The sequence below is a fragment of the Eulemur rufifrons genome, chromosome 16 (assembly GCF_041146395.1).
Source record: "Eulemur rufifrons isolate Redbay chromosome 16, OSU_ERuf_1, whole genome shotgun sequence".
NCBI lineage: Eukaryota > Metazoa > Chordata > Mammalia > Primates > Lemuridae > Eulemur > Eulemur rufifrons.
The window spans coordinates 86,459,185-86,486,946 of NC_090998.1; the positions used below are offsets into that span (position 1 = coordinate 86,459,185).

Consider the following 27,762-nt stretch of genomic DNA (forward strand, 5'->3'; position numbering starts at 1 on the left):
GCATAATGGCCTTATTATTAATAATGATATGACATTATTGTTATCGTTAATAATATAGCTCAGACTCACTGAGTACTTGCCAGGTAGCAGACAATGTGGTGAGCACTTCGCATGCATTACGTCAGTTAATTTGCACCACACTAGGAGAGATACTAGCTGCGGCAGAGGCTGCTGATGTCCTGCCCGTATTCCTTCAGCCCACCCCAGAGGTCACCTGAGGACAGTTCTCGTACTTGCTGGCAGCGTCCGGTGTCTCCCTGCAGCCCTGGAAGTTGCAGGCTGAAGTGCCTGGAGTTAATACTTCCCTTCACCCATGACCGACAGGACCTGGGGGATAAATACCCCCATTCCTCGCCCCTTGGGGCAATTCTGAGGCAAGCCCTACCCACGCTGCCTTTCAGGGCCCCCCACGTGATGGCGGCCCTGCTGTCCACAGGGGTGTCCCTGCATCAGCACACACTTTATTGGGGTTTTCCTTTGCTCTCTCACTTCCCCATTCCCTTATGCTACTTCTGGGGGCACCCCCAAAATAAACTACTTGTTCCTGAACATCTGTCTCAGGGCTGGTTTTTGGAGGAACCAAAACCAAGACACTATTATTCAGTATCCCATTTACTAGATGAGGAAACTGAGGCGCAAAGGAGTTTATAGAGTAGCAAGAAAACACAGAACTGAAGGAAGGTCTTTGAAACTAAATGTGTGTGTGTGTGCGTGTGTGTGAGTGAGTGAGGGGGACCAGGGGAAGATGGGCTGGTGAGGTGGCTGTGCAGGCCAGGGCAAGGATTTGGGTCACTAACCTATGCGCACAGGAGGCCTTTGAAGGCCTTTAGGCAGGCAAAGTGACATGTTTCGGTGATGTGGGGACAGGCTCATCCTGGCGACCCAGGCAAGCCTGGATTAAAGTGGCCTGAGCAGATGTAAGGGGCTGGTTACGGGGCTTTGAGGGTCATTCAAAGAGGGCCCCGGGGACCGACCTGGCAGTAGCCACTAGCTCACTCCTTGGTCTTCAGGGCTCTGGGGGGCACCACACAGGCCGGTGCATAGTGTTCATCTCTCTAAGGAGGACACACGCCACCTGCCTCTGTCCCTCCCCTCCCCACGCCCCCTGTCCCTCCCTCCTAGGTCACAGAGTCCCCTCTTTGCCCCGCTCTAGGATCTCTGTTGGGGAGGGTCTGCACTGAGGAGCCTGGCGCCCCCCTACCCAGCTGGGGCTGGCAGCTGCAGCGGGAAGGCCAGCCCGACCTCCTGACCGGCCGGCGCAGGCCCCAGAGGCGAGCACGTGGCCAGGCGGGTGCCACTGTCTGCCCCGGAGCCCCGCGCTGGCCGCGCCGCCGAGCAGATGGTCTTGTAAGTGAGTGGATCCAAACGGGGCTGGGAGGGTCTGCCGGGCCCACCCTCTCCTCCTCTGCCTCCGCTGGGCTCCACTGCCCGTGCCCGCTGTCCTGGAGGGGCCGAGCTCACCCGGCCAGGCACTGTGGACCAGGGGACGAGGCAATGTGTGACGCGGCCCAGGCGTCCAGTGGTGCAGGCTGTGGTGCAGCTGAGGCAGGACTGGAGGGGGAGGGTAACAGGACTGGAGGGGGAGGGCGACAGGAGAGTGGCAGGGTGTGGGCTGCTCCGCAGGTGCCTCGGGGAGCCCCTGGCTACGCAGTGAGCCCCGCCCTGGGTGGCTTGTGGTGGCTGCAGGACCTCCATTGTCGACCCCAAAGAGCATTTGCTGATGGCTGCTGTGTTCCCAGCCCTCAGTAGGTGGCCCCTCGGGTGTTACCCGGCCTTCTCCCACCTCAGAACCCCGTGCCCTGGCGTCCGCTCCGGCCCCTGGCTGGGGTTTCCAGCTCCCAAAGGCCACAGTGTTTCTCATGTGGGTTTTACTCGCAGCCCTGAGAAGTGTCCTCCAGGGTGGCTGCTTCCCTGCAGGCCTGTCCTCAAAGGTCCCCAGCACGGCGTCCTCCCTGGGAACCTGCTTGTCTGCCTGGGCTGCTTCTTTGTGACCAAACGAGCGGAGGTTCTGTGCAATTCCCACTCCCTGTGTGCTTGGGAATCGGTGTCACCTCTGAGCCTCTGTCTCCTCATCTGTAAAATGGGCGAAATCACGCCCACCTTGAAAGGCTGTTGTGAGGATTAGAGGAGAGGAAGGAGGGAGGAAGCCGGGCACAGAGGCAGAGCTGGTCAGGGCCGTGTCTGCCTTTCCTCCAGCGGCCGCGTGGCTGCGGCAAGTCGTGCCCCTCTCTGAGCCTCAACGGCTCAGACCCATAAGCCCTGCACAGCGAGGGGCGGGGGAGCAGGGAAGGCGGCGTGGTGTGTGAGCTGCTGTGCGCGGGGACAGCGTCTGCCTGCACCTCCCCGTCCACACAACATGAGGTTTGCCCCCCCAGCTCTGGCAGTCTGGGGGTCCCCTGCCCCACGTGGCTCTCCCTCTCTCCATCTCTCACCTCAGAGGGTCAGGGGTCAGGCCAGGGTGGCACCTCCTTCAGGCCTTTGCACTGGTTTTGCAGCCTCTGGGTGGGCTGGGGGGCCCCAGGCCTGCCCCTGCTCTGTGGGGAGAGCCAGAACCGCTGTCTATGAGCCCAGCCTTGGTGGGTCTTGGGGAGGCCGCTGGATGGGCTGGAAAGAGCACAGGTTCCCCTCACGGCCCCAGGGAGTCCTGCACCGCTCTGAGCCTTGTTGCTCTGTAACGGTCTGTGAGCGAAGGAGTGAGTGGGGGAAACCACGGGGGACAACCATCCCCTCACCCCAACTCTGAAGTTACATCAGCCCCTTCCGGAACCCAAGCACTCTGGCCACTTCCTCTCACCTGCAGTGCCCAGGAACTCCAGCCTTTCGTCCTGCCAGTCTCTTCTCTGCCTCAGGACCCTTGAACGTGCTGTTCCCGCATGGCTGACACACAGTTCCCAGCTCCCCTGCCCAACTCCCACGCTCCGTATCTCAGCAGAGAGGCTTCGGCTGGACAACCTTCTCCTTCAGAGGGCTCTCGTCTTTCCTTTCGAGCTGGTTTTACGATGTGTAGTTATACGTGTGCTTGTTAACTTGCTTACCGTATCCCTCCCCTCTGACACGGGTGCTCCGTGCAGCAAGGAGAGGGGTCTCACCTGTCCGTCCAGCCCTGAAGACCGTGCACCCAGAGCAGTGCCTGGCCCGTGGCCGGTGCTCGAAAAGCCAGGGCCGACGGGAGCACGTGGCCCTGTGCCGGGGCCGGTCACCTGGCCCCTCTCGCCGGCCTGCTCTGCGCCCGCAGCCAAAGAAGTCAGACCACAGGACTCCGAGGGACTGTTACTCCAGCCTCTCCGGGGCCTCTCTGGGGCCACTCTTCCCAGGGGCCACTCATGGGGGGCCCAGGCCTTGCAGCCCCAGAGCCCCTTTGGAGAAAGTGTCGGGGAGCAGCAGACTCAACTCTGGAAGTATCTAGATTGTGGCAACAACAGCAGCAGCAACAACAATACTGATAACATGAACGCGGCTGGCGCCACAGGGCTGAGTGTTCTACGAGTATCGCCATGTTTCGAGTCCTTGGCAAACATCAGAGGTAGGTGATGTTAGGGCCCAGAGAGGTGTCGTGACTTGCCCGAGGTCACCAGTGAGGAAGGGGCTGAGCAAATGTTGCACCCAGAAGCTGTCTGACTCCGGAGCCCTGAACGCCGCGTGTGGGCAAAACAGCTCCACGCTCTGCTCCTCGGAGTCATTGCCACCTTCTGCCTGTAGGAGCAGGAAGCTGCGGCGGGGAGGCTGTGGGGGAGGACTCAAGCTCCCTCGGGGAGTTTTCTGAGGTTCACAGGTGCCTGACAGCGGCTGTGGGCATTCCTGGAGGTCCAGGCCCACGGAGTCCTCAGCGTTACCGGAAAAGTTGCCTCGTCTTCCCTGGGGTGGTTGTGGCGATTGAGTGAGAAGAAAATATTTAATATTGAGGAGGACTTGGGGGAGATCCTGGCCCCCAAGGGGGGCTCACAGGGCTTACCCCACTACCCACGCCCTCCACGCGGCTCCTGAACCCCAAGGCCCCCGGGAAACTGTTGGAATCTGCCATGAGACAAAGGGTGGAGACGAAAAGGGCTGAGATGGCGAGGAGTCAGCCCTGGGTCACGGAGGGAGACCTGCGTCACAGGGAAGCCAGGTGAGTCACATCACCTGTTCTGCGGTGTACTTTCCTCTTTTGTGAAACTGGGTGCAAAACACCCACTTCAAAGAGCTGCCATATAAAATAAAATTGAGATACAATGTGTGAACTGCTGATGTACATTTCTTATAATAGGATACTTGTTCGTGAAACTTTCTTGATCTTCGCTTGAAAACATTCTTTTATACCAGCAAGAATCAGCCATGACCTGGATCCTGCATGCTCTTAATTTTAATATCATCTTGCAAATCACACGGTGCCTAAGGAATTTCTGGGCCTGGCACCGTGAACTCAGCGTAGTCCTTATGTCAGGATATTGGATCTTACTGTTGCAATGGCTCGGGCAAGTGAAGATTAGGTCACTTTTATCCATGGACTAGTTCTTTTCTGGGCACTCACACCCAGCGTACACGCAAGCTGGAGAGGGTGCGTCAAAGGCAAGCAAAGCACCTCGGTGCCCGCCTAGGAACGACCCTCCGACCTAACCCAGGCTGCCAGGACCGGGCCAGCCTGTTCTCCATTTTTGTGTGTAGAGCCCAGGCTCAAATGTGTCTTAATTTTACTATTCTCAAACCTGAAATTAATAAATAAGTTTTTAAGCTATAGCAAAAAACAAAAAACAAAACAAAACAGCAGCAGCCGCAGCCGCTGTAGCAGCAAGGCCGGTGTGCCCAGGCGTGGGGCTCCTCCACCTCCCCTTAGCAAGTCCCCAGAGCAGAGGGCGCCCGGCCTTGGGTGGTGAGATCCCCGCCCGAGCTGAATCCTCCAGCCCTCAGAACAGCAGCTCCTCCTGGATTGTGAACGCAGTGGACCAGCTTTCCTGGGCTTTTAGGAAAACAGACAAGCTCTGAGCACAGCTGGGCAGTGGCAGTTTTTTTTTTTTTTTTTTTTCCTCTTTTGCCTTCAGCCGTGGCAGCCTGCTCCTGATTTCTCTGGAAAGGCAGCTCCTAATTAGAATGGATCGAAGAGTCTTTGCTTCAGCTTTGTTCTCAGTCTCGATTGAATCGTTGCTTTAGGACTTAATCTGGTGCAATCGCCGGTTGGCTGGTACCCTTGGTCCTCAGAGCTCCTCGGGGGCTCAGGCAGGCTGGCGCCTGGGGTGGGGGGCAAGGAGAGCCCCTGGGGGCCACTTTGCACCCTCTCACTCCAGGCCTCTCTTCCTTTTCTCTGCCTCACCCCCCACCTGCTTTCTCTCCCTCTAATTTCCTTTCATTAACGACCCAGGGCTGTCCAGGGTGCCAGTCCCTGCTGGGGGGAGTATAAATTGGTACAATTTCTCTGGAGGGCAATTTGTCAAGTGCTATTAAAAGCCTCAAAAAAGTACATAAGCTTTGACTTGGAAAGTCCCTTCTCGGAATGTAGAAATAATTGGACAGGGGTCCTCTAATATGTGCAAAAGGATGTTGCCCTTGGCGCTCGTCATGAGTGACCACCTGGAACCCTGGTGTCCTTCAACAGGAAATCATTAACGTGGTCCTGTGATACAGCGACTGGAAAGGAGCCTTTGGAGGCAACGGGGAAATCTGAATGTGGACTGAATAGCAGATGCTCCTAAAGAATTACTGTTCATTTTATTAGGGTTCGACGGGGACCTTGTCATTGGTTTAGAGGCACGTGACTGGAGGGCTGGTGTTTGGTTTCAGCTATTGTAACAACAATAACGGCAGCGGGTACAGGATGGAGCGAGTGTGGCAGGATCTTGGAAGTTCTGAATCTGGCTGTCTGGTAAATGAGTGTTCATTGTGCTGTTCTATTTTTGTGTAGGTTTTAAAATTTTCACGATTTCAAAAGAAATAAAATGACCAGATAAACTAGGTCAACAAGATATTTCTAAGTGAAACGAAATAACTTCCAAATAGTATATATGGAATTATCACATTTTTTTGGTTTCTAACTACGTACCTATTTCCATACGCAGAGGAAAGGGGTGGAAGTACACGCACTCGCATGTTAACGGTGGCCGGCTCCGAGTGGCAGGCTTTGAATAATTTCCACTTTCTTCTTTATACTTTCCGGGAGTTTCTGACTTTTTTTTTTTTTTTGCTTTTGCAATAAGCATACATTACTTTCACACTAATTCAAAAAAGCAATAGTTAGCTGCAGAAAATTTGGAAATTGGGCATTTACTATATCATGCCTCATAAAAGGTTTCACATATCCTAATCCACGCAAAAAATTGGTAAGGCTGGTGGTGTTATTCCCATTGGATAAACGGGAAAGCTGAGGATCAGAGAGGGCAAGTGCCTTGCTCAAGGACACACAGCGGCGATTCTAATTTTACTCTTTTGATGTGAAGCCAGGGATCTTCCCACTGAACCCTGGCTGCATCTAGAGGAGCAAGGAGTGTGAGAGATAGTCCCTGGCCTCCAGAAATCCACCCTGTCTTTGCTCTCCTGGCTTCTTGCCCCCGTGCTCTGCTCTGTCACTCCTCTCGATTTTAGAACCAGTTACATAATGGCTTTGGCGAAAATGTACTTTTTTCCCTTCACATGACAGGTGAAACTCGAAAACTGCCCGTTCAATATTTTCTCCTAATGAGTCTTCCCAGTCTTCTTGCCTTTTTAGGGTGGAAACGCGCTCTCTGCCATCACCCTCTGCATATTATCAGCTCTGTTTACCGGCAGAGGGGAAGAGTGAACGGGCCTCGTATACACAAATATCAGACGATCCACAGAGGCCGGCAGGCCCGAGTTCTTAATCCTGGCTCCATCACCAACAATTTGCAACCAAAGAAGTCACTCTCTCTGTGTTTTCTCAGTCTCAGAAGTAAATAAAGGATAACACACTTTAAAAATCAATTGGTGTTCTGAGGAAAAAGAACGGGTGTGTGGAGGGGGGTGAAGACAACTCTAAGTTGGGCTGAAAACGTGTCTTCCCAATTTTTGCTAATGATGGAGATGGCCAAGACCTTGACCCACCCTGCCCCCATCAGCTCTGGCTGGACCTCCCTCATCCTCCCATTCCTCCAGGCTGATCTTCCTAAAGCAGGAATCCAGGTGAGTCACTTCTATAAAAACTCTTTAATGGCTCCCCACTCCCTTCTGGAAAAAGCCCAACTCCTCTGTTCTGGGTAGGAAGAGCTCCATGTTCTTGCTTTGTCCTTGTTTCCAACCTTTCACCTGCTGGGCACCCCTCTGTGCCCCAATCCTGCACTGGATGCAGTCCCCCAAGAGGGCCCCCAGCTTCATGCCTCAGGGCCTTTGCACATGCTTTGCTTCTCTTTGTCTGGAATTCTCTTCCCGGGTTAGCACTAGCTATTTCCCTGCAAACCCTCCCGGCCCAGCAGACTTGGAACTCCTTCAGGGCACCACCTCGGTCATCCTTGATCCCCAGTGTGCGGCAGGATCTCACAGAGATGAAGGCTGGGATGGGAAGCACAAGTGCAAACCCACACCTCCAGCATGGGCAGGAATCCTGCAAGAGGTGGCTTAGCATAGTTTTCAGTTCCCACCCTGGGATAATCGAACTTCTGCTTACTCTCACCCCAGTTTGGGCCGGGAAGTTTTTAGTTTTCAATATTCCATTTTTAAAAACACAACATTTTAGCAAGAAAATGAATGTATTTTATTTATAGACACTGCAGCAGGCTGCCTCCTGCCCCCAAGTTTCCTCGCAGAAGACGGTCTAACCAGTGCGCCTTCCCCAGCCATGGAAAACTACAGGGCTACTCTCACGGCAAACACGTCATGGCGAACCACTGGGTCCAGGGAGACCCACCGAGGGGCTGCCTCCCGTACCATCCACATCTGAAGGGGGGACCTTCTGTGGTGGCGGAACCCCAACAAAGGACTCAGCAGGAAAGGCACTGTTTCTGAACACCCACCCCCGAACACAGCCGGTCCCGCTGTGTACCCTCCTCACCTGGGCTTCCCCACCCTCTCGGCAGGTGAACCTCGTGAGGTGGAGAGGCAGCCAAAGACGCTGCAGAAGGGCCGGCTTCATGGAGCCTCGGAGGAGGACAACAGGCCAGGCCCCGTCCTCCAATCAACAGAACCCTCCTCCATCCCGCAGGAGACAGAGGGCGGCTCTTGCCCTCCCATGGCATTTGGGAGGGGCTGGCTGGGGCACTTTTTGGATTCCACTGGAGTTTAGAAATCAAGCGTTTGCTCACCTTTCCCCTGCAATCCATGCGGCTCTCAGGCAGGGACCGAGTCCCGTTCCCCTCTGAGACCCCAGGGTGCACACGCAGCCCAGTGCGAGGAAGAGGTCGAGCTCCCCCTCTGGGGGCAATGAACCACGCAGGCCTACAAAGTGCCAGGTGCTCTGGCCTCTTCCAAACCCTCGCAGTGAGGTCCTCCCTGACCTCCCCATTTAATACTTCACCCCCACCCCTGCCCTACTGCCACCAGACAGGCTGCATTGTTTACCTGTTCGAGGGAACACCTCTCTCATCCCTCTAGAATGCAAGCCCCCTGAGGGTGGGGATTTTTGTGTTACTCACTGACAAATCATCAGCACCAAGAACAGGGATTGGCACACAGCAGGTGCTCAGCAAATGCTTGATTTAAGCATTCGCTCAACAAATACATTCATTTAAGAATGAAGCCTGCAGACACGGCATGCGTTTCGTAAATGTGTGCTCATTGAGAATGGGGTCTCCAGGCAAGTGAGGTAGTAAGTCACCTGCTAGGTTCCCAAACAGTGCCAGCACTATGAGGATAAAAAGCTAGGATGTCTGTCCCCCACTGGCTTGCTGTTGTCTTTGGAATAAAATCCCAGTTCTTCCCACTGTGGCCCCTGCCCTCCTCGCCTCTCTTTGCTTTTCTGGCACACAACAGACGATGGCTTCACTGGCCTTACGTTCCTTGACGTTCTAAGCTTGTTCGTGCCTCAGGGCCTTTGCCCCTGCCGTCCTTGCTGCATGGCTCATCCCCCAGACACTCATGTGGCCATCATATCTCAGCTCAAATATCGCTTCTTCTCAGGGTCCTTCCTGCCCACCCAACCCAGTTACCCCACAAATCACTCCCCATCACAGCTCCATTTGATTGTCTGCATTGACTGAAATGATCTGGAACATTTCTTTACTTGTAGAACCAGTTTACGAGGGCATCTCAACTCAGTGGGCACCAAAGCTGACCCATGTGGCCCGTCCTAACTGCTTCACTGAGTCGCACTCTGCTCAGGCCCCTCGGGCTGGGCCTTCACAACAGGTCCGAACACGCTTTAGGCACTTAGTCTTTAAAACACAGACCAGGCCAGTTCAAAACTCCTAGTCTTTATTCAAACCTCTTCTCCAGAAGGGCGGGGAGGGGAGCAAGATCTTTTTCTCATTCTCTCCTGGAACAGAGGGGCCGGGGATGAGCCGTACGTTCCCGCACAGGCCTGCCCCTCGCCTGGTTCCATCTGCCACCACCTCTGTGGAGATGGTGCCTGGTTGTTCGCGGCTGAGCCTGCTCCTTTGCTGGGGTCTCCTCAGGAGCGGGCGGCCACATCCGCCTTCAGGCCTCCCGTGAACAGGCCCCCTGCCCTCTTCCAGAGGGGAGGCAGCTCCCTGCCCAGCGCCTGTCTGGCCGCAAGACTCCTCCCACGTGTCCTCCAGAAGCCCCCTTGGGGAGCGTGTGCTTGCCACCCTTCCACACACGGCCCCGCCCTCCCGCTGCTAGTGCAGGCTCCTCCCCAAGCCTCTCCCCAGGGGATCACCCCCAAGGGAGCCAGGCACGACTCCAGGGATGTGTGCTGAGCACCCCAAGGACACCCTCACCACCCTGTGCCTGCAGTTGGCACCAGGCTTCTGCAGCTCAGCAAGCATCCGGCTGGGGTGTGCAGTGCCAGCCTCCTCTCCTTGGCAGCATCCTCGGTCCCAGGATTCTCTTGGGGCCTCCTGCGCTTGGTTCTGGGGGCAGGGGAAAGTGGGGCAGGGAGGGGCGCCCACTCACCAACACTGGCCACCCTCGGTCCTTTCTCTCTGCACCACTCCAGTCTTGCACAGAGGGAGGGGCGGGAGCGGAGGGGCTGGGGTGGGCTCACGGCAGCCAGGCCAATGCTGCCGCTTCTGCCAGGCCACAGGAAAGGACCTGGCTTTAACTTTTCATGACCTCTTTAGGAAGTGGTTGACTTAGCATCTCCTTGCCCACACTGTGGGCCGCAGTAACCAGTTCTGGAGCAACTGGAAATGCATCCCTCCATGTCCCCTCGGTTACGGTGGGCCTCCCTTCTGGAGCACGTGACACAAGGACAGCAGCTTGGTGTTGCTGGCGCATCGCAGGCTGTTTCCTGAAGGAGTGACGCAGCAGGAAGACTGCTGTGGCCATGCGGCTTCACCCTGAGTGACAGAAGAGGAAGGGGGACGCGAGGGCCCGACCTTGGCTGATGCCATGTGCCCGGATGCCCGAACACCCATTATTTCACTTCTCAGGATGACCTTGAGAGGCACGCTAGCGTCCACCTGCTCCTGGCCAAGCTCGGGAGGTGGCGGAAGCACCCATGATCCTGGCTCTGCCACCCCTTGGCTGTGTTTCTTAGAAACTCCCTGACTCCAGCTCCTCATTTATAAAAGTGGGATGACAACAGGCTCTACGTCGTAAGGACTAAATTAACTAATACGTGTAATGTGCTTAGCTCATGTAGAGACACGGCAGGTCACAGACAGGACCCAGAGTAATTTCCATCGTTGTCATTATCATCGGGACAAACCTAGGTCTGTCCACCCTAAAGCCGGTAATCTCTGCACCACGTCCCCCCACCCCAGGGTGGTGACTGGGCCTGGGGGCTGAAAGAAGCCGAGACCACCCCCCGCGCCGGAGGTGACAGTCAGAGGAGGCCTTGGATGCCAGACTGCAGCGTAGGCTGATGTAAAAGGCAAGGAGGAACCTCTGTGGTCTTTAATCAGGGGAGTGAGACGACGAGACTGGTGTTTTAGGAAGATTAATCTGGCAGCAGAGACAGGATGGAAAACAGGCCAGCTCAGTGCGGAGAAGGATGCTGCCGCCCGGCTCCCTGAGAGGCGGCTCATTAAAGGGAAGTGGCCCCGCTCTGGCTCCCTGCGCGCTCAGGTTCCCGGCAGCTGGGAGAGGCTGGCCCTCCACCGAGAGACGGGCGCCAAGGCAGGCCGGCAGAGGGCGCTGTTTTGTCGGTGACAATAGCCACCTCAAGGGAGCTCTGGCATCTGGGTACCCTGGAGCAGGCAGCAAAACTGAATGGTTAGAATAGGCGAGGCCATCGGCCCCATCTCAGCTCCGGGGCAAGTTCCAAGCTGAGCCTTTTAACAGGAACTCACGAGCTGGTCCAGGCCCTTTCCAAACCGAGCGTGGGGTTTGCCTTCTCAGTGGAAGGCCCTTCAGGGAGCCTTGCACACTCAGTCGCTGGGGCGGGGGTGGGCAGGAACACCCACTCTGGCAAGGCGCGACCTGCGGCACCAGTGCACCAGAGGAGGGAGGGCTGCCAGGGTTCCGAGAGGGGCTCCCGGGCTGCTCTGGAACCCACGGCATCAGCGCAGCCAAAGTGCAAAATGGAACCAGGGCTGCCCTGGCCAAGAACGGAAGGAGCTGCTGCTTCTACATTTTCTCCTAATTTTATTTAAAGCCGTCATGATATATTGGAAGTACAGAGGCGATTCCATCTTCTCTCCTCTTCCAAGGAGACGGAGCCCACTGCCAGGATCGCAGCACCCACTGCTCCATCGTGCGGAACAATCCACTCAGCCCTCACACCAACGCGTGGAAAACCTCCACCTTCTCCCGGTACAGGTGGTGGAACTGCTTGGCCAGGCAGTGGAAAGGGGCTTCATAGTTCTCCATCTCCTTCTGTGGAGACGGGTTAGAAAGGCGGCTGTTATTTTCACGATCACCGGAGGCAGCCAGCGCTCGCTCAGTGCTTACCCACGGCAGGCGCTGCCCACTCTCTGCCTCGTTCCTCATCGCACCATTTGGGGTAGTACTGTCCTTACGCCAATTTTACAAGAAAGGAACCGAGACGCGGACAGATTCAGGTAACTTACGGGAAGCCACACACCCCTTGTAAATGGTGGAGCTGGGGCGTCAACCTGGGTCTGTTTCTATAGAGCCTGCACCTTCAGCCACTCTCGCTGTATGTGTGACAGGTGTTAAACCGAGACCTTTCTCACTCAGTTTTGATGGAGGCTCCAAACGGCAAAACAAAACAACAGATGGTGAGGAGCCCCCTGCTCCCAAGGAAGAGCCAGACAGGAGGGGTCCCCCTCTACCTCCAGGTCAGGGCTGAGGAAGCCAGAGGAGAGAACTTCAAGAAAGTGGCGAGCACAGTAGCATTTCTCCTGCGGAGGGGCACCTCTGTCTCACCTCGAGCCAGTGGGAGGGTTTCAAGAGAAAGCTTGAGGTCTGGGGGGCCCAGGCTGCTGCTGGACCCAGGCCTGGAAAGAATCAAGGTGAGGCTGGGGCTGGCCAGGCCAGGAGAGGGCTGCCAGGGGACAGGCCCTCCAGGCTGAGCATGCAGAGGCTGCAGAGGGAAGAAAACAGCTACTGCTCTCTCACCCTTTGTGTGTGTGTGTGTGTGTGTGTGTGCGTTTTTAATTTTCTTTCTTTCTTTTTTTTTTTTTAAGAAATAAGTTGGCAGAAGAAAGAACCCACTACTTTTGAGACAGCAGCTCCAGCTATGAATGCACAAGAACCTGTTTTGAAATGATCCCTGGCAGCTGGCAAAAGTACAGCCTTGATAAGAGGCAGTGAAACATCCAAATGAAACGGAAGAAATTCCAAAGTGAAGAATGCTCCAGAAGTCACCAAGCTCAGTGCCTTTGTTTCACAGATGAGTAGTCTGGGGCCCAGGGGGTGAGGTGGCCCAGCTGGTTGGTGCAGAGCCAGCCTGGCATCCAGATTCCCCGATCTGAGAGGAGCTGCCTGTCCTCGAGGCCAGCCGGGATGTGAAACGTGCAAAGGAAACCTGGTCCCATGGAGAAAGTCACCTGGACTTTCCAGCAAGGGAAATCCTAAGCAAAGGAAACAGCTGGCCAAGAGCAAGGACGGAGGTGGCAACGCCAAGGGTGTGCTGAGGAAGGAGTGGGCAGTTTATAGCCGAGACGAGCATCTACACTAAGCTCCCAACTGCCGGGGACCTGAAAGCTGTTGCCCTTCAGCTGGACAGAAGAAAGGATTCAGCTGTATCTCCCAGGCAGCCGTGGGTGCGCACAGCATAAGGTCCTGGGCAACAGCAACGTCAAAGAATAGAACACTGCCTCTGTCAAAAGCAGAGGTAATATCGAACGGAAAGAGAATGAGCCCTACGTAGCACACGCACAAGGACTTCTAAATGGATTCAAAAGCTCTCCAAAGCGCAGTCTTGGGAGAACCCAACATAAAAAGGAATCCAATGCAGGCGAGCCTCCGTGGACACCACGGAGTGCTGGGACACACGGAAACTGAACCATCTTCCACAGGCACTAAGAGGCTTGCCAATGACAGGAGCCCTTCTGTCAAATGACTAATCACACTCTCGCTCACACGGTGGGACACCTGTAGAGCTGGTCTGTTAGAGTGAAGCATCCTTAGAGCTGGCTCAGACTAGTGTTCAATCTGGCCTAGAATTCTGTTCCGGAGAGTCCCCAGGCAGGCTCCGTGGGAGACCAGAGTGCCCTTTCTAGAAAGCCCAAGTTTTTAAGCTGGAAAGGCCTGAGTCCTAGTCCTGGTTCTAGCCCTCATTAGCTGTGCGGCCCAGGAACGCTGCACAACCTTTCTGAGGCTGTTGGCCACCTCACCACAGGGGCAGGAGTGCTGCCTGGTAGGGCTGTCATGAAGCCTAAAGAGCTGATGTGTGCAAAACACCTAGCACACAGTAGGCCTTCAGTTGTCCCTATGGACCGTTCTTGCAGCAGTTGTTTGTATTTGATACTATCCAACTCCTTATAGTGATGAACAATTTTTAAAAAATTTTAACTTCTGTTTAAAGAAACACTTTTTAATTTTTTTTGGCCTGAAAATTTCAAATATTGAGGGGTATTAGAAAGTCAAAGAACCACACAGGGACCTCCTGTGGGTCAGCAGGAGCGTCACTGCTGCACTCAGGAAGGAGAGAGAGGAGGCGGGCTTGGCGTCGGGCCTTGGCTGCATCTCAGACTGCATTGGGTTATATTTCCTTTTTAATTACAGCTTTCTTAACCGAGTTGCCAGCGGTGCTTCTGTGAGCGCCAACTCAGGGGGGACTAGTTAACTTGCACAGTTAATACCAAGCGCTTAACTGCAGCCTCCTCCAGCATAATTTATACCTACTCGTTTCAACACCTGAACAGAGTTTAAACACGCAGCCCAGTGGCTTTTGGTGACTCATGTGTTGGGAGTGGGTTTTAATTTTTGAGTCCTATCAAGAGTTCTGGGGAATATGGGATATTGGGGTGAGGACACAATTCACAAACGTGAATGGAGGAAGAGGGAATACTGAAATACTGTTTTCTGTGGGTACTACGGCTTCCTGCCTTGCTCAAAGGCATGCTGCGTAAAAGATGAGGAACGCTCTATGCAGTAGAAACTCACTAATTTGAACTTTATTAATGTAGCCTTTGTGATAATTGGACCAGAGGCAAGGGTGACATTTTTCTCTGTGTAAGTTATGAATACAAGGATTTAATAAGTAATAATAATATAAACAAGATTATTAGGGGGAACATTTATACTTAAAAAAACTAATATTCACTGAGCGTTTACTGTGCACCAGACTTTGTGCTAAGTGTTTTGCATTCATCATCTTACTTCTCATATTTATTACTCAGTGAGGGATGTATGTTATTATACCCATTTTACAGGGGAGGAGCCCGAGGCACTAAGAGGTCCATGCTACCTGTACTGCTACTCTCCATCGGGGGTCAGAGCCCCTGCGTTTAACCGCCACACTTATCTTAAGGAAGCACGCCGCGTGGGGGCTTTTGAAAGTTCCCACCCACACGGCAACTGAACAGCAGCGCTGGTCGGGTTTCACAGGTGCAAGCACAGGCGTGCCCGCGTAGAAGATACCAGAGTGACCAGCCCACTGACTCTTTTGGGCCAAAGAATCAGGGCAAAGTGAGGTCCAGGTTACAACCAGGGCTGTGCCAGGCCTAGTGGGTCTCCCCAGCCACTCTGGCGAGGGGCACAGCAGCCAACGCCTTGCCTCTGCTGGCTCTGAGATGGATGTTTCTGGGACACCTGCTCTTGCAGGATGGATCTTCACCTGACACCCATCCCGGTGAAGCCTCACACAAGGTGTCTGGGGCGACCTGGGTCACGTGCCTACACTCTGGCTGCAGGGAGGCTGGGGCTTCAAAACTCCCAAACGTAGGAGGCAGAGTCCACAGCGTTAGACGGCCAAAATCATGATATATGTGTATAAAGATGCCAGTAACAAGTCACTCCCGGCTTCCCACTTAATGAGGTCTCCCGCTGATTTTTCTGGAGGACACTTTGTGGCCCAGAGTCACCCTGGGGCTGCAGCAAGGACAGGGAGTACTGGTGGGAATCAGAAGCCACGAATCCTAGTCCTGGCTCAAGCCTTCACTAGGCACATGACCTCGGGCAAGTCACTTTACCTCCTCAACCCTGAAATGGGAACTGTGGGGCCAACTCCTGGCACACAGGACGGATGTGAAGGTTGAAGGCAATAATGTTCCAACACCACCATAACCTACAATTTCTCATGCAAACGTCAAGGGTCACGATAATTGAGCACAATACACTTGTATTTCTTACTCATTCAGATGCCACTTTCCCGGGGCTGGCTGGCTGACCTGCCGCGCCACAATGCATGCGTGACTGCTGCTATCCTGAGAAAGGTCTTGGGCTAAGAATGTACACATCGTTCCAAATGAGACTCCACGTAAGGTGGAATCACAACTCGATGGCGTGAGGTCATGAGAAAACCGCGTCCAGCAGAGAGAGGCCCCGTCCACACACGGCCGCCAAGCAAGCAGAGATACTCACCACGGAGGTTTCAAAATACTCCAGGCCTTGGCCCAGCGCCCATGCCTGGGCCTCAGCTGAGTCCACCGCTCGCCTGCCGGCCAGGTCTGCCTTGTTCCCCACTAAAACACCTGCTCGAAAGAAACAACCAGAGCATGGCACATAACTGCGGGGGTCTGGGAGACTAGCAGAGCAAGCACACTATTTTTGAGAGCCATAGAACTCCCGTGAGAGAGGCTGCCTGACACGAGGAGGTGAACCACACAGGGCCAGCCAGGGCTCTCTAGCGCTGGCCCGCGAGGGCCACAGAGAGAACAGGTGGGCTTGGCTTTTCACGCACAGCTTTTGGTCATCTTTTTTTCAGAACTCATGTGTATCTGTCTCCTTTGTCTCCTTAAGGCTGCAAGGCCGTGAAGGCGAGGGCCAAATTTATGTGAGTGTTTGTGATAATTCCTAGGACGTGGAGCAAACGTTAAAATGGTCATTAATACTAATCTGAGGACTCGGCTCACAGTCAGGGATGCAGAGGTAATTTAGTTCGGCTCCCAGCTGCATCAGCTGCAGCTAATTTTTGAGCCTGTCTCTGGAGATCACTTTCCCGGGTCTATAATGAGGAGAATTTGTTGATCTCACATAGGGATGAAAAATAAACTGATTTAAAGCATTGCGAAGTGACAACAGGACTTGAATGTTTACTTGTACCCCACATAAGGAGAAAACGAGGAACTCTGCCCTGGAGTCAGCTTTCTGGAAATAACAACTCATGGCACGAGTCTCCCCGCAACACTGCAAGGTGAGTGCCGCCATTCCTGTTTGGCAGAGATCTGTGCTAACTCACTGAGGCTTACGTGGCTGCTAAGAGGCAGGGCCAGTGTACAATCTAGGCCATCAAATTCGAAGCCCCAGGGCCCTTTTTAGCACCCACAGCGGCCTCTGCAATGCCCTTGCCCTCTTGAACCGAACGGCAGAGGTGCTGCCGGGAGGGTCTGCAGCTCCTACCTGGGAGGGAGGTACCCGGCATCTGTGCCCGTGCCTTCTCCAGCCACTTGCCGCAGTTGTTGAAGGACTGCTCACTGGTCACATCATAGACAAGACATAAGACATTGGGACTCTCCCACTGTGCAAGAGGGACAAGACGAGCATGTGTCAGTAACAGGGAAAGTACCTTCAAGGCTGGGAGAAAATTTGTCCTCCCAAGGGAAGGGATATGAGGGCGGAGGGAAGTGGAAAACTACAAAGGGGACGTGAGGCAGAACACAGCCACACCCACAGAAGTCAAGCAGTTCCCCCAAAGGAATGACGAGGGGGGCCACGCTCAGTGGCAGGGCAGGGCCAGGTTCTCTGCCGGGCGCTTCTGTGTGTCACTGTGAAGCTTCCCAACCCGGCAGGGTCGGTCTGAATAGTCCCACTTTGGAGCTGGAGCCCAGGTCAGATATGCTTTAGAAACAATGATGGCAGAGACAGGAGGACTGTGCTTTCGCCGCCACTGGTCCCATTTATTCCTTCTTCTGCTCATTCTTACGAGGGCCGCTATCGTGTGAGTTGTTATGCTTTTGTGCTGGGCAGCCCTTCCTTTCATTAGCAGCCCCTGGAAGCCTGTTTGCTTGCATCTTCTTAATAAGGGCTGGCTTTTTAAAATGCAAAGGGCAGTTTCTGCTTTTCCTGTGGTGTCTGCATCAGCCCTAACCCAAACCACACCGACAACCAGACAGGGCTCAGCGTCCCTCCCAATTAAGAGCCAGGGCTGTACTCTCAGGGGCTGCTCAGAGTCCAGGGATGTCCTAGCCTGCCGCTGGGACGAAGGATGGCCCGCACAGGCTGTGGACGCTTGCCCTGGTGCATGTGACTCTTGGCCATGCCCTGGTTTCTGGGCACTCCCAACCTGCACAGTTGAAGGCTGGTTTATTTCTGGGGTGTCAGTAACCTCCCGGGGTAGGGGGGGAATCCGTTTCCCTCCACACTGGATTCCCATTCTTTTCCAATCCTTGGAAGGCCAGCCCAGGATGGGCTCTGGAGGGCTCACTCCCCACCCACGAGGCTACTCCAGCTCCTGGTAGTGTCCAGGATGGGGGGAGCTTGGACCAGCCTGATGATCCCTTCACACCAGACTAACTCTTGAACTCTTGCTAGAAGACACTGACCTCCCCTGTGTGCGTGTAGGAGATGCCCCAGCACGGTTTTAACTCAAGGAGCCTTCCTTCTTCCAGGCTTCAGCAAGGGGACCCCGGAGAGGCCTGGGATTCAGCTGAAGCTGGAGTAGGAGAGCCCAGAGTCAGGGCTGGCCATGGGGGTGCGTGTGTGTGTGTGTGTGTGTGTGTGCGTGTAAGAGAGAGAGAGAGAGAGAGAGAGAGAATGATGTGTGGCATGTAGCCCAGACCTGCCCAAACACATCTTCCCTTCTGCTGGGCAGGGCAGCCCCAGCGCCAGGCCGAGCACACAGTAGGCACTTGGTAAACATCATGCATCGTGCATGAAGCCAGCCTTGTGTGAAGTTATTGTCATTAGATCACTTCTGTGAGACAACAAAAAAGGGGCAGAAAACAGTTTCCATTAAAATGTAGCTGTTCTTGGAAAGGCCAGGGAGGGCTCTGGAGAACTCAAACCCTCTAATTAGCTCGTGGCCCAGATGAGGGAAGCTGTCACGCTGGGAGGCACAGCAAGCTGGGCCCTGACAGGACGGCCGGGCGGGGAGTGCACGGGGCATACGCGCCCTGGGCAGCAGCAGGCGCACGTCTCAGAGCCAGCCCCAGTGGAACGTCCCGTGGAAGCTCCAGTGCCACCCACTCCAAGGGGTCAGCCTCGTTACAGGGCCCCTAGGGCACGGCCCAGAGGGGAAGGAAACATTCTGTGCCGTCCTGGGAGGCCGAGAAGGAGTGCGGAAAGGACACCACCACGAGGGGCTGCTCAGGAGACGGGCCCCGGGGTAGGGGGGGGGCTGCAAGGGCCGAGCCACAGGCGCTGGCACATTGGAACTGGCCGTCCCAGAGCTGGGAGGGGGGGGGCGCAATTATGCACACTAGCCACTCCTTCTCCCACGTGGCCGCAAGTCCCAGGCTAGGGGAAGGCCCCATAAAGAATTTTGTCCTGGTAGCTTCTCTTGATGGCCACGGTGCAGTGACATTTCTGCGTGAACACTGTCAGGGGCAAACCTTTTGGCAGGAGGTAACGGTGCTTAGGAAATAGGCCGCATGCTACTTGCCAATTTATCCAGCATTTCGGAAAACAGCTCCTTGCCGGCAGAGTCAAAAATGAAGAGCTCCTAAAATCAGAAAAGCATGTCCAGGAAGAAAGTCTCCATATGGGAAAACCACTAGCTATGAGGCACCGGTATCAGTCTCAACTCACTACGGACTTGTCTTAGTGGCAAAATACATGCACCCGCATGCATACACGTTTTTGTGCACGCTCTGGGCACGGGCACGAGAAAGATGCTGCCGAAAGGAATGAACTCCATAGGCTTAGACAGACAGTGCAACGGGTTCCCACACCAACCAGCACTTTCTGTGTGCGTCTCACCTCTCCTAACCCCGAGTGCAAAAATACCGGGAACAAGCTGACTTCCCACCTGGCAGAACAGAATGCTAAACAGGCCGACAAGTGCTCCGGTTTCCAAAAGGTCATTCTGCACTTTGTTAACCAAATTGATTTTCAAATCTTAAAACAATTCTTCTTAAAGGAGGTCACTGAGTAGGCCTGGGGAAGGCGGTTAAAGTAGGACAGTCTGTCATCACTCTGGGATGGCTAAGGCGTGATTCAGACAGAGGGCAAGGGATGACCCTTCCTGCCCCTGTCCGAACCCTCCCCGGCCCTCATGAGGGGCCCCCAGTGCCACTGCTCTAGGAAGTCCCTTTCAGCGCTTCGTCAAGCTCCCCACCGGCACCCCTGGCTGGCCTCTGACCCCTGGCACACGGTCTGAGAGCCAGTAGCACCATCTGCTTTGCACGCTGGGTGGCTGTGCACCCGTCTTACCCTTCATCAGGGGTACTTAGATTTTTTTTTTTCTCATGGACCTGTTTAAGAATCTGGTGAAAGCTACAAACCCTCTCCAGGGAAGCATAGACAAACATAACATCTTGCCATTCAATTTCAAGAGTCCTAGGTTCCCATAAAGGAACCCAGGTTAGGAACCTTGATACTAGATAACAAGTTCTTTGAGGGCCAGGCCTATGTCCCAGTCTTCCTGCCTTCCTCCTCCTCAGTCCCTCCCTTGTGTGCTTCCCGCATTCCCCGATTCTGTTTCCAAATGCTCAGACAAGTCTAGGCCACATTCTCGCACTGCATCTTCCCTAGGGAGGATGGCAGTGACCATGGAGACCCTGGGCCCAGCTGGGGTAGCCCCGAGTTGCCTTAGAGTAAGGCACCACTCACCACACTGTCGCCCGTGTCCGGAACTGGCACCGTCTTTACCACCAAATCCACCCCTGTTGTCTGCCGAGGAACACCAAGAACATGAGGGCCCCAAAGGGAGGGGCATGTTACAGGAGGACACAACGAGCACCCAAATCCCTGGGGGGACATCCCCAGCCAAAGGGTTTGTATTCTGGACTCATTTTGGTGACAAGTGGCTCATACTGCAGAAGTCAGAGAGGACCTACTAGTCCTTTCCCCTCCCTGCCCCTGAGTAAGCTGCTACTCATGACAGCCAAGCTGCTCATGGCGTCTGCTCTCCGGACAGCCCCTCACCCCGGGCCGGTGGAAAAAGCGATCTCCACGTGGCCACCCGAGCAGCCTCTCATCGGCCTCTGAGGGCTTCCTCAGGGAATTTTGCAAAGTCACCCAGGGTTAGCTGCGCCCTTCTCTTTAAGCCAGGCCTCGACTCCCACGGCTCACCAGGGTGTAGTTCTTCTGGAAATGGGCCCCGTCGCTGCGGAAGATCTGTGCCAGGGCGGTCTTGCCCACCGTTGGGTCTCCTGTGAGGTCCGAGAAGAAAAACAGCACTGATTTGAGAATCTCCCGCTGCACAGCACTAGTCTAGAAGCCAGAAACTTCAACGAGTTTTCAGAGAAAATGTACGCGGCTCTCACGAGAACGTGTTCTGAAGCCGCAGGCAGGACGCGAGGTCTGAGACGCATCTGCAAAGCTCACGCCGGCCGGAGCACAGTTCTGCGCGGCTCAGCCTTTCATCCAAAGGAACTGACCCAGAAGGTAACAGCGCTTGCGGAGGGCTCCAGGGCCCTGGAACCAGCACTGACACTCTTCCACCGAAACACACCCTAGGGGAAAACCTGTCACTTCCAAATGCGAATTTACCTTGAAGTCTTGAAGGTAAAGAAGTGTGACCGGTCCAGACATGGAGACTCACCTGACAACGGAACCAGTCTGAGTTTAGAGCTTCTACCTGATACTTTATTTTTTTGGTGGGGGGGGGGGGGCGGATGGGGGCAGGACGGGAGTTGAGAGTGTTCCTGCATTTATGGGACGGAAGAAGTCAGATGCTACAGTCACCATCCTGAAGCCCATTTCCAGGTGACATATTCCATCTCCATCTCTGCATGCCGGGTGGTGACCACTGAGGATCCAACTTCCTAGGGCCTCTCCACAATTCTATTTGCGACAGCAATCACTTCCTCCAAGCGTGTCTTACACCTACTGGGTTTATCTCCTGGACTTCCTTTTTGGTCAATAGTCCCAGAACAGGTACCCCAGAACTAAAGGTTTACAGTTTTCAGTCTTATCTCTGAGCCTTTCACAAGACTGTCGGGAGTAACTGAATTGGAGTCCCTCCTGTGCCCATGGAGATGTCGGAAGCTCTCTCTGCCCACCTTGAAGTCCCCTTCACCCTCCCCATTTTTCCAATGTGGCTGTGCTCGGCCTCCTTTGATGCCGGTTGTTTTCATTTGAGAGTCTTACAGTTGATCCTCACGCCATCATCCAGCCCCTTCACAGAGCGCCGTTTTCTGCTTTCTCACCCTCTGGATTCTTAGCAAAGTCACCTCTGCACTCCTGTCTCCCGGCGAGCACCGTCCGGTACAGCCTCTTCCCCTAAGCTCCCATTCGACAGTCGGCTCCAGCACTTCCTTCCTCCACTTCTCCACAGTCTGCCACTCTGTTCACTGCTCAGCTTTGACTTTTCCCACCTATAATTTTCTCTTGTGAGACAATTGCTTGACTACTTGTGGCATTTCCTTTTCTGTGAACTCCCCCAGGTTTGAGTGAGCTATTCAGGTCTGGCTTTTCTATTTGCTACCCCTTCTCAGAAGGGAGCCAACACGTGTTGAGCCCTCCTTACGAACCTGCTCATACAAGCTCATTCATGCCTTCCCTGCCAAGCTGCGTATCATCACCTCACCTGCCAGATGGAGACGGGGCCCAGAGAGGCTGGGTAGCCTGCCCAGGATTCCACCCTCGTGCTCTCTCCACCAGGCCTGTTCCTCTCGTAGAGCTCAGGGGCCCCTTCTGACCCATTTTGAATGCTGCCCTACAGGCCCTCATTACCGCAGCCTTCCATGGCATCTGCAGTGATCACAGCCCAGACTGTCATTGGTACCCATCCGTCTCAGGGCAAACAGAGCGCATCACGTTGCTTCCGGGGGCCTAGGCAACGTCCACCCTCCCAACTCCAATTTTGCTCCTGAATCCAGTTGGAAATTGGCTCTTCCTGCTTGTGAAAGCCCCCACAGATCTGTTCTGGTTAATTTCATAAATCTTTCTTCCGACTGTCAGAGTCACCAACGCTTATAGAAAACTTCCTGTGTTGGCCATGAGGAGGGATCCGAGCACAGGGAGGCGAAATAGCTGATAAACACATTTGCAGAGCAACAAGATGACAAGTGCAAATTCAAATAGCACAAGCTGAGAACCAAAGTGTCTGAGGGAGCATCGAGGAAAAAGAAATGAACAAGAGGGTTCGTTAGTGTGGGAGGCTTCCCTAGAGGCAAGGGCTGGGCCTCGGGGTGACAGCAGGGAGGGGTCTGCGGGACAGAAGAGGATGGCATCTGCAAAAGCACGATGTGAGGTCACTGCGACATGACTGCCAAGTCCAGCAGTCTTTTCTCAGTTCTCAGCCTCCTTGACAACTCTGAAGGATGTGAGTCAGCCTGAAGCTGCCCCTCCTTCCCGAGCCCTGTGCCTGTGGCCTGGGCGACCCTGAACTGGCCTGGTTCTCCTGCCACTCTGCCCTCGGAGGGCTCTCTGCTCCCAGTCGACTCTGTCTCGTTCACCCTCACTACCTTGACTGCCACTTCTCAAGGCAGGATCTCCCTCCCAAACTCTTCTGTATTTCCAACAACCTGTGGACGTTTCCGCTAGAATGACAGGCCCTCAGCCGGTCTCAGTTCATCACAGCCAGGCTCGTGTCATGCTCCAGTCCTGAGTTGTTGGCCCACCTAGCCCATTCTTTCTGTTCATGACACCACCGTGCGTTTTCACTGTCCCAGATTCAACCTGGCACCTCTGACTGCTCCTCCTCCCTCTTCTCAATCTCCAGTTGGTCTCCCTCGCACCCCTTACATCCTTTGCTGTGTCTCAAGCCCAAGCTCCTTGCTCTGATTGCTGACACTGCCCTGGGTAGCTCCTACTTGGGTCTGTCTCAGCCCCAAGCCCTCTTCCATGCTCTGCTGGGGTGGAGACTCTGCAGGTACATTTCTCCTGTGCCAACAGGGGTTCTAGAAGAGAGCAGAAGGCTGCAGTGGGGAGGAGGGAATTGTTCCTTTGCTTTGCTTCTCCTTCATCTTGGCATTACCCTGACAGTGATCTTCACCCTTCACAGGAACTGCTTCCTGTCTCCGGTTTGGTTTTTTGCACTCCCAGACCAGGCTTATTGTGGCCCCTCAGAGGTATGAGCAGTGCGGGCAGTGCCCCCTTCTCAGAGGTCTGCACCTCAGCCCCCAGGGCCCCCGCTCCAAGCTTCTCGGCTCTGCTAACCCAGCCTCCTCCCCCTGCTTGCCAAGCCCTGGAGGAAATGCTCCTTTCTGCAGTTACTGCCCCTGCTGCCTTAGTGTCCTCTTTTGTCTCTCCAGTCGTCCAATCAATACCTGTTTAATTAACATCACACGCAAAATTCGCACTGTTGAGATACCCTCTTTCTGTTTTTTGCCTGGACTCTGATTTATGTAGTCTTTGGTACCAGAAGTGGTCTCCAAATACAGTCCCTCCAGGATGGTTTGGAACTGGTTTGGTCTTGTCTTGCCCTGAACACAGGGCTGAGCTCCTTCCAGTGGGAAATGAATCCCAGTGATCCCTGGCACGTGGTGGCGTCACGTGCAGGTGACTGAATTCACCAGGTGACTGCCAGCACCAGTAGGGCAGCGCCTCTTCCTCAGAGGTCTGGAGCTCAGCTCTCTGGGGCTCTTTTTCAAGCTTCTGACACCCCTAACCTCTGTCCACCACTCTGTGTCGCCTCAATGCTGCCTTCTTGCTTTTTCAATTCTCCAACACCTGATGAACCAATTCCGTATATTAAAATTCCTCTGTTGAAGTGACGAATGCATTTTCTGTTTTCTCGACTGGTCCTCGACTGAAAATACTTCCCAGGTGGCTTTCTCTCCTCTTCTCCCTGCTCTAACCCACCCTGAGCTTGACAGTGCTTTCATCCTGTCAAACCCTCACAAAAAACCTGCCGAGGGTTCTCCTGCCGCCAGCATCTCTTCCCAGTCAGCCCTAACCCACCTCCCAACTCACTCTCCAGCAATCCCTCGTACAAAATCTGGGCGCTACATACTCCTGTTTGCTCAGTCCCTAAAAATTCCTCAGGGCCACCTCCTTGCAGCTCTCCCCAGTCCCGGTGCAAATCCTGCCCATTCTCTGCCAGGTACAGCTCAAAGAGTGTCCTTCCTGCACAGCCTCTGAAGGTCATCCCTCCCGCTTCGTCTTTACCTGAGTGGCTAACATGGACCTTGCTGCTAATGTGAGATTTGATAGCAAAGCCACCCTCCAGCGAGGCGCTATCGTCATCCCCACGCATGTCGGGAGGCCGTATATCACAGCACCCAAGGGCACAGACGCTGCAGTGTTTGTGGCTTCATTACTTACTGTGTGACTGTCAGTCAATTACTTAATCTCTCTGTGCCTCAGTTGCTACTCCTGTAAAATAGGACAATAATAGCTCCTACTTCACAGAACTGTTACGAGGATTTAATGAGTTAATACGTGCAGTACCTGGCATATAGCACTACTTAGGTGTTTTTTAAGTAAATAAAATATAGATAAACGTCAAGTGTTGTGTTCTCTCTTCATCTTGGTCAGAACAAGTAACAGCTGCCTGTGCCCTGAGCTATTTCTCCCATACCTGGCACACGAAGGGCCTTCAATGTGCGTGTGCTGCCCTGTAACTCACTGTGCACATTTTAGTTCTTCCTTGAGTGTAGGGGTTGGGCTGGGCTGACTTATCTTTGTATTCCCGCTGCATCTTGCATGGTGACTCACACAGAGTAGGTGCTCAATAAATATCTATTAAATGAATAAACACTTGAGCTGGATACTGGGTTATGACTAGTTATAAGAGAAAAGCCAGTCACAGGAATTCAGCTTACCTAGTAGGGGTATGCATGGCAGGGCTGGAGTGGAGAAAGAATTTGGTAAAGGGGGCTGATTCACTGGGCTGAGGTCTTTTGGTCCCTGGAAAGTTTCAGAAGGAAATGCCCTTGCAGCCTTGAAAAGAGGCTACAGACTGAGGGGCAGGCTGGAGTTCAGGACCCCTTACTCAGGGAATGGCTGAAATCAGCTGAAACAAGTGCCCAGGGAGTGTGGACAGAGAAGGGCAAAAAGGAGCACAGCTTGAGGACAGTATAGCCTGGGCTAAGAACAAAGCCCTGGAAATCTGAACCCCTGGGTCAGGACCCAGGGTCTGGACCACATAGCTCTGCTGTGTCCAGCTGTGTGACCCAGGGCAAGTGTCTTCACCTCTTTGGGCCTAGCTGCCTCATCTGTAGATGAGGATGACAATAACACTGACCCCATAGGGTTGTTGTGAGGATGATTCAGTGAGGTGACCTGCATTAACAGTCTGGCACAATGACACATAGAAAATGCTTAGTAAGTTAGCTCCACTATGGAAGTTGAATCAAAAAAGAATTAAGAGAAAGAACAGTCAGAAAGAGAAGCCCATTTGTAAAGAATCTAACTTTAGAAAATAAAAATGTTCCCACTTTATCTGTGAGGAAACTGAAGCTCAAAAAAGCGCTTTGTCCAAGTGACACAGCCAGTAAGAGGAACAGGCAGAATTATTTTTGTTACACAATACTGCCTCCCCTGGTGCTCTGGAAACTAGACACTCTCTTGAGAACCATTAATTTCTTTTGCTCCAGTATGATTTAGGTATATCGTCAGTCATCTTTCTGTATGACCCTTTTATTTTCAAATTAGAAGTCATTAAAATATTATGATTTATTTTCAGTCTGGAAGAGAGGAATAAAAAAAAAAGGAATCTCTTCTAGTCTATATAATTTCTCACTGCTTCTTTTCTGAGCTGGTCAGGGAAGCCTCGGAAGGTCACAGGTTTCAACAGCACCACAAGTTAAGAGTTTTGGAGTCGGACAGATCTGGGGTTAAAATCCTGTATATGACCTTCACTATGGGTTGACCTTAGCCAACACCTCTCATTGCCTCAGTAAGATAAGAACAATATAGTTCCTCCGACAGTGTGCTACAGTGAGACTCTTAAATATTACTACATGTGCCTGGCATGCAGTAAGGGCGCAGTAAAATACACACATGTTGGGTAGTCATATGTCTCTAATCTGAGCTATTGTTTTCCTAAATGTGGAGACTGACACAAGGGGAACACTACAAATGTGTATGCCATATATTCATTCATTCTACAAATATTTATTGAGTACCTGCTATGTTTCAAGCATTGTTCTGGGTGCGTGGGATGTTATCAGTCAACAAAACAAAGATTCCTGCCTTTGGTGGACTCAACGTTTATATCCTCCTGAGATTGAATGAGCACAGTAACTTGGATCTTAAAGACAACACACAGGTGCCTTTTGCAAACTCTGGTCACTATACATTACTCTCTCCTATCCCTGTTATCAGGGGGATGGGGTCAGAAAAAAAATCCCATCGTAAAGACCACCGAAGTCACTGATGCTTATTCAACTGAAACACTATGGTTCGCTTAAGTTGATTTTTTAACATGTTTTTTTTAATGAGTCAGCTCAACTGGTGAAGGTGGTCTCAGAGTATGACAGGGAGCAGGGGAAATCAGCTGAAGCTACAAACGTGCTCTGGAAGAGAATTCCTCCTCGCCTAATGTAATTTACTCTATCAGTAACTGCAGCAACTCGCCTTTGGGATAGAGAAAGGGAAAGACGGTAGACAATTTACGCGAACAAAAGCTCTCGATAAATTATGAAGGCTCTGGACTCCGGAGACCACTGTATCCAAGCGCAACTTTTCAGACTCACCTGCCAGGATGCACTTGGCCGCCAGCTTCACCATGGTAACCAACACTACCACGGACCAGAGGGCAAGCGCGGCTGCTACAGGCGTTGGTGGGTGGGCTTCGGGGCCCAGGGCCGGCCTGGGCCGAGAAAGTGGGGAGGGCTGATCTCAAGGGCCTGTGGCCGCGGTGGCGATGGGGACAGATGGGGCCCGGCCCTCCTGGGCTGGGCCGAGGGCGAGTATCAGGCGCTGAGGGTGGGAAGAGCAGGAAGGCTCCAGACCGCCCGGCACAAGGCCCCAGACGGCAGCCCCGCAAGGTGCACGCGAAGGGACGCGGCTCGCGTTCCCTATCCAGCCCTTCAGCCCACCCAGGGTCCGGAGGAAACAACCCGGCGCCCCTAGCATCCCAAGCACGGCGCCAAACGCGCTGGCCAAGCAACTGTGGCCCACAGGCCCCGCCTCCTCCACCTCACCGGCCCTCGATTGGTT

General features: G+C 53.8%; 1 protein-coding gene across 3 annotated transcripts; it reads right to left on the bottom strand.

The window, feature by feature from the left end:
- Positions 1 to 11,628: 11,628 nt before the first annotated feature.
- Positions 11,629 to 27,696, bottom strand: IFT27 (intraflagellar transport 27). Of its 3 annotated transcripts, none has more exons than XM_069490609.1 (7): positions 27,297 to 27,696; positions 20,782 to 20,858; positions 20,320 to 20,379; positions 19,151 to 19,210; positions 16,951 to 17,068; positions 15,973 to 16,082; positions 11,629 to 11,856 (listed from the first exon to the last, which is right to left on the bottom strand). In XM_069490609.1, exons 1-7 carry the CDS (start codon positions 27,328 to 27,330, stop codon positions 11,758 to 11,760), a joined length of 558 nt encoding a protein of 185 aa, XP_069346710.1. In that variant the 5' UTR covers positions 27,331 to 27,696; the 3' UTR covers positions 11,629 to 11,757. The 3 variants fall into 3 exon arrangements, with proteins under 3 accessions (XP_069346710.1, XP_069346709.1, XP_069346711.1); XM_069490608.1 differs by having other exon boundaries at positions 20,782 to 20,861; XM_069490610.1 differs by lacking the exon at positions 20,320 to 20,379 and having other exon boundaries at positions 20,782 to 20,861.
- Positions 27,697 to 27,762: the final 66 nt, after the last annotated feature.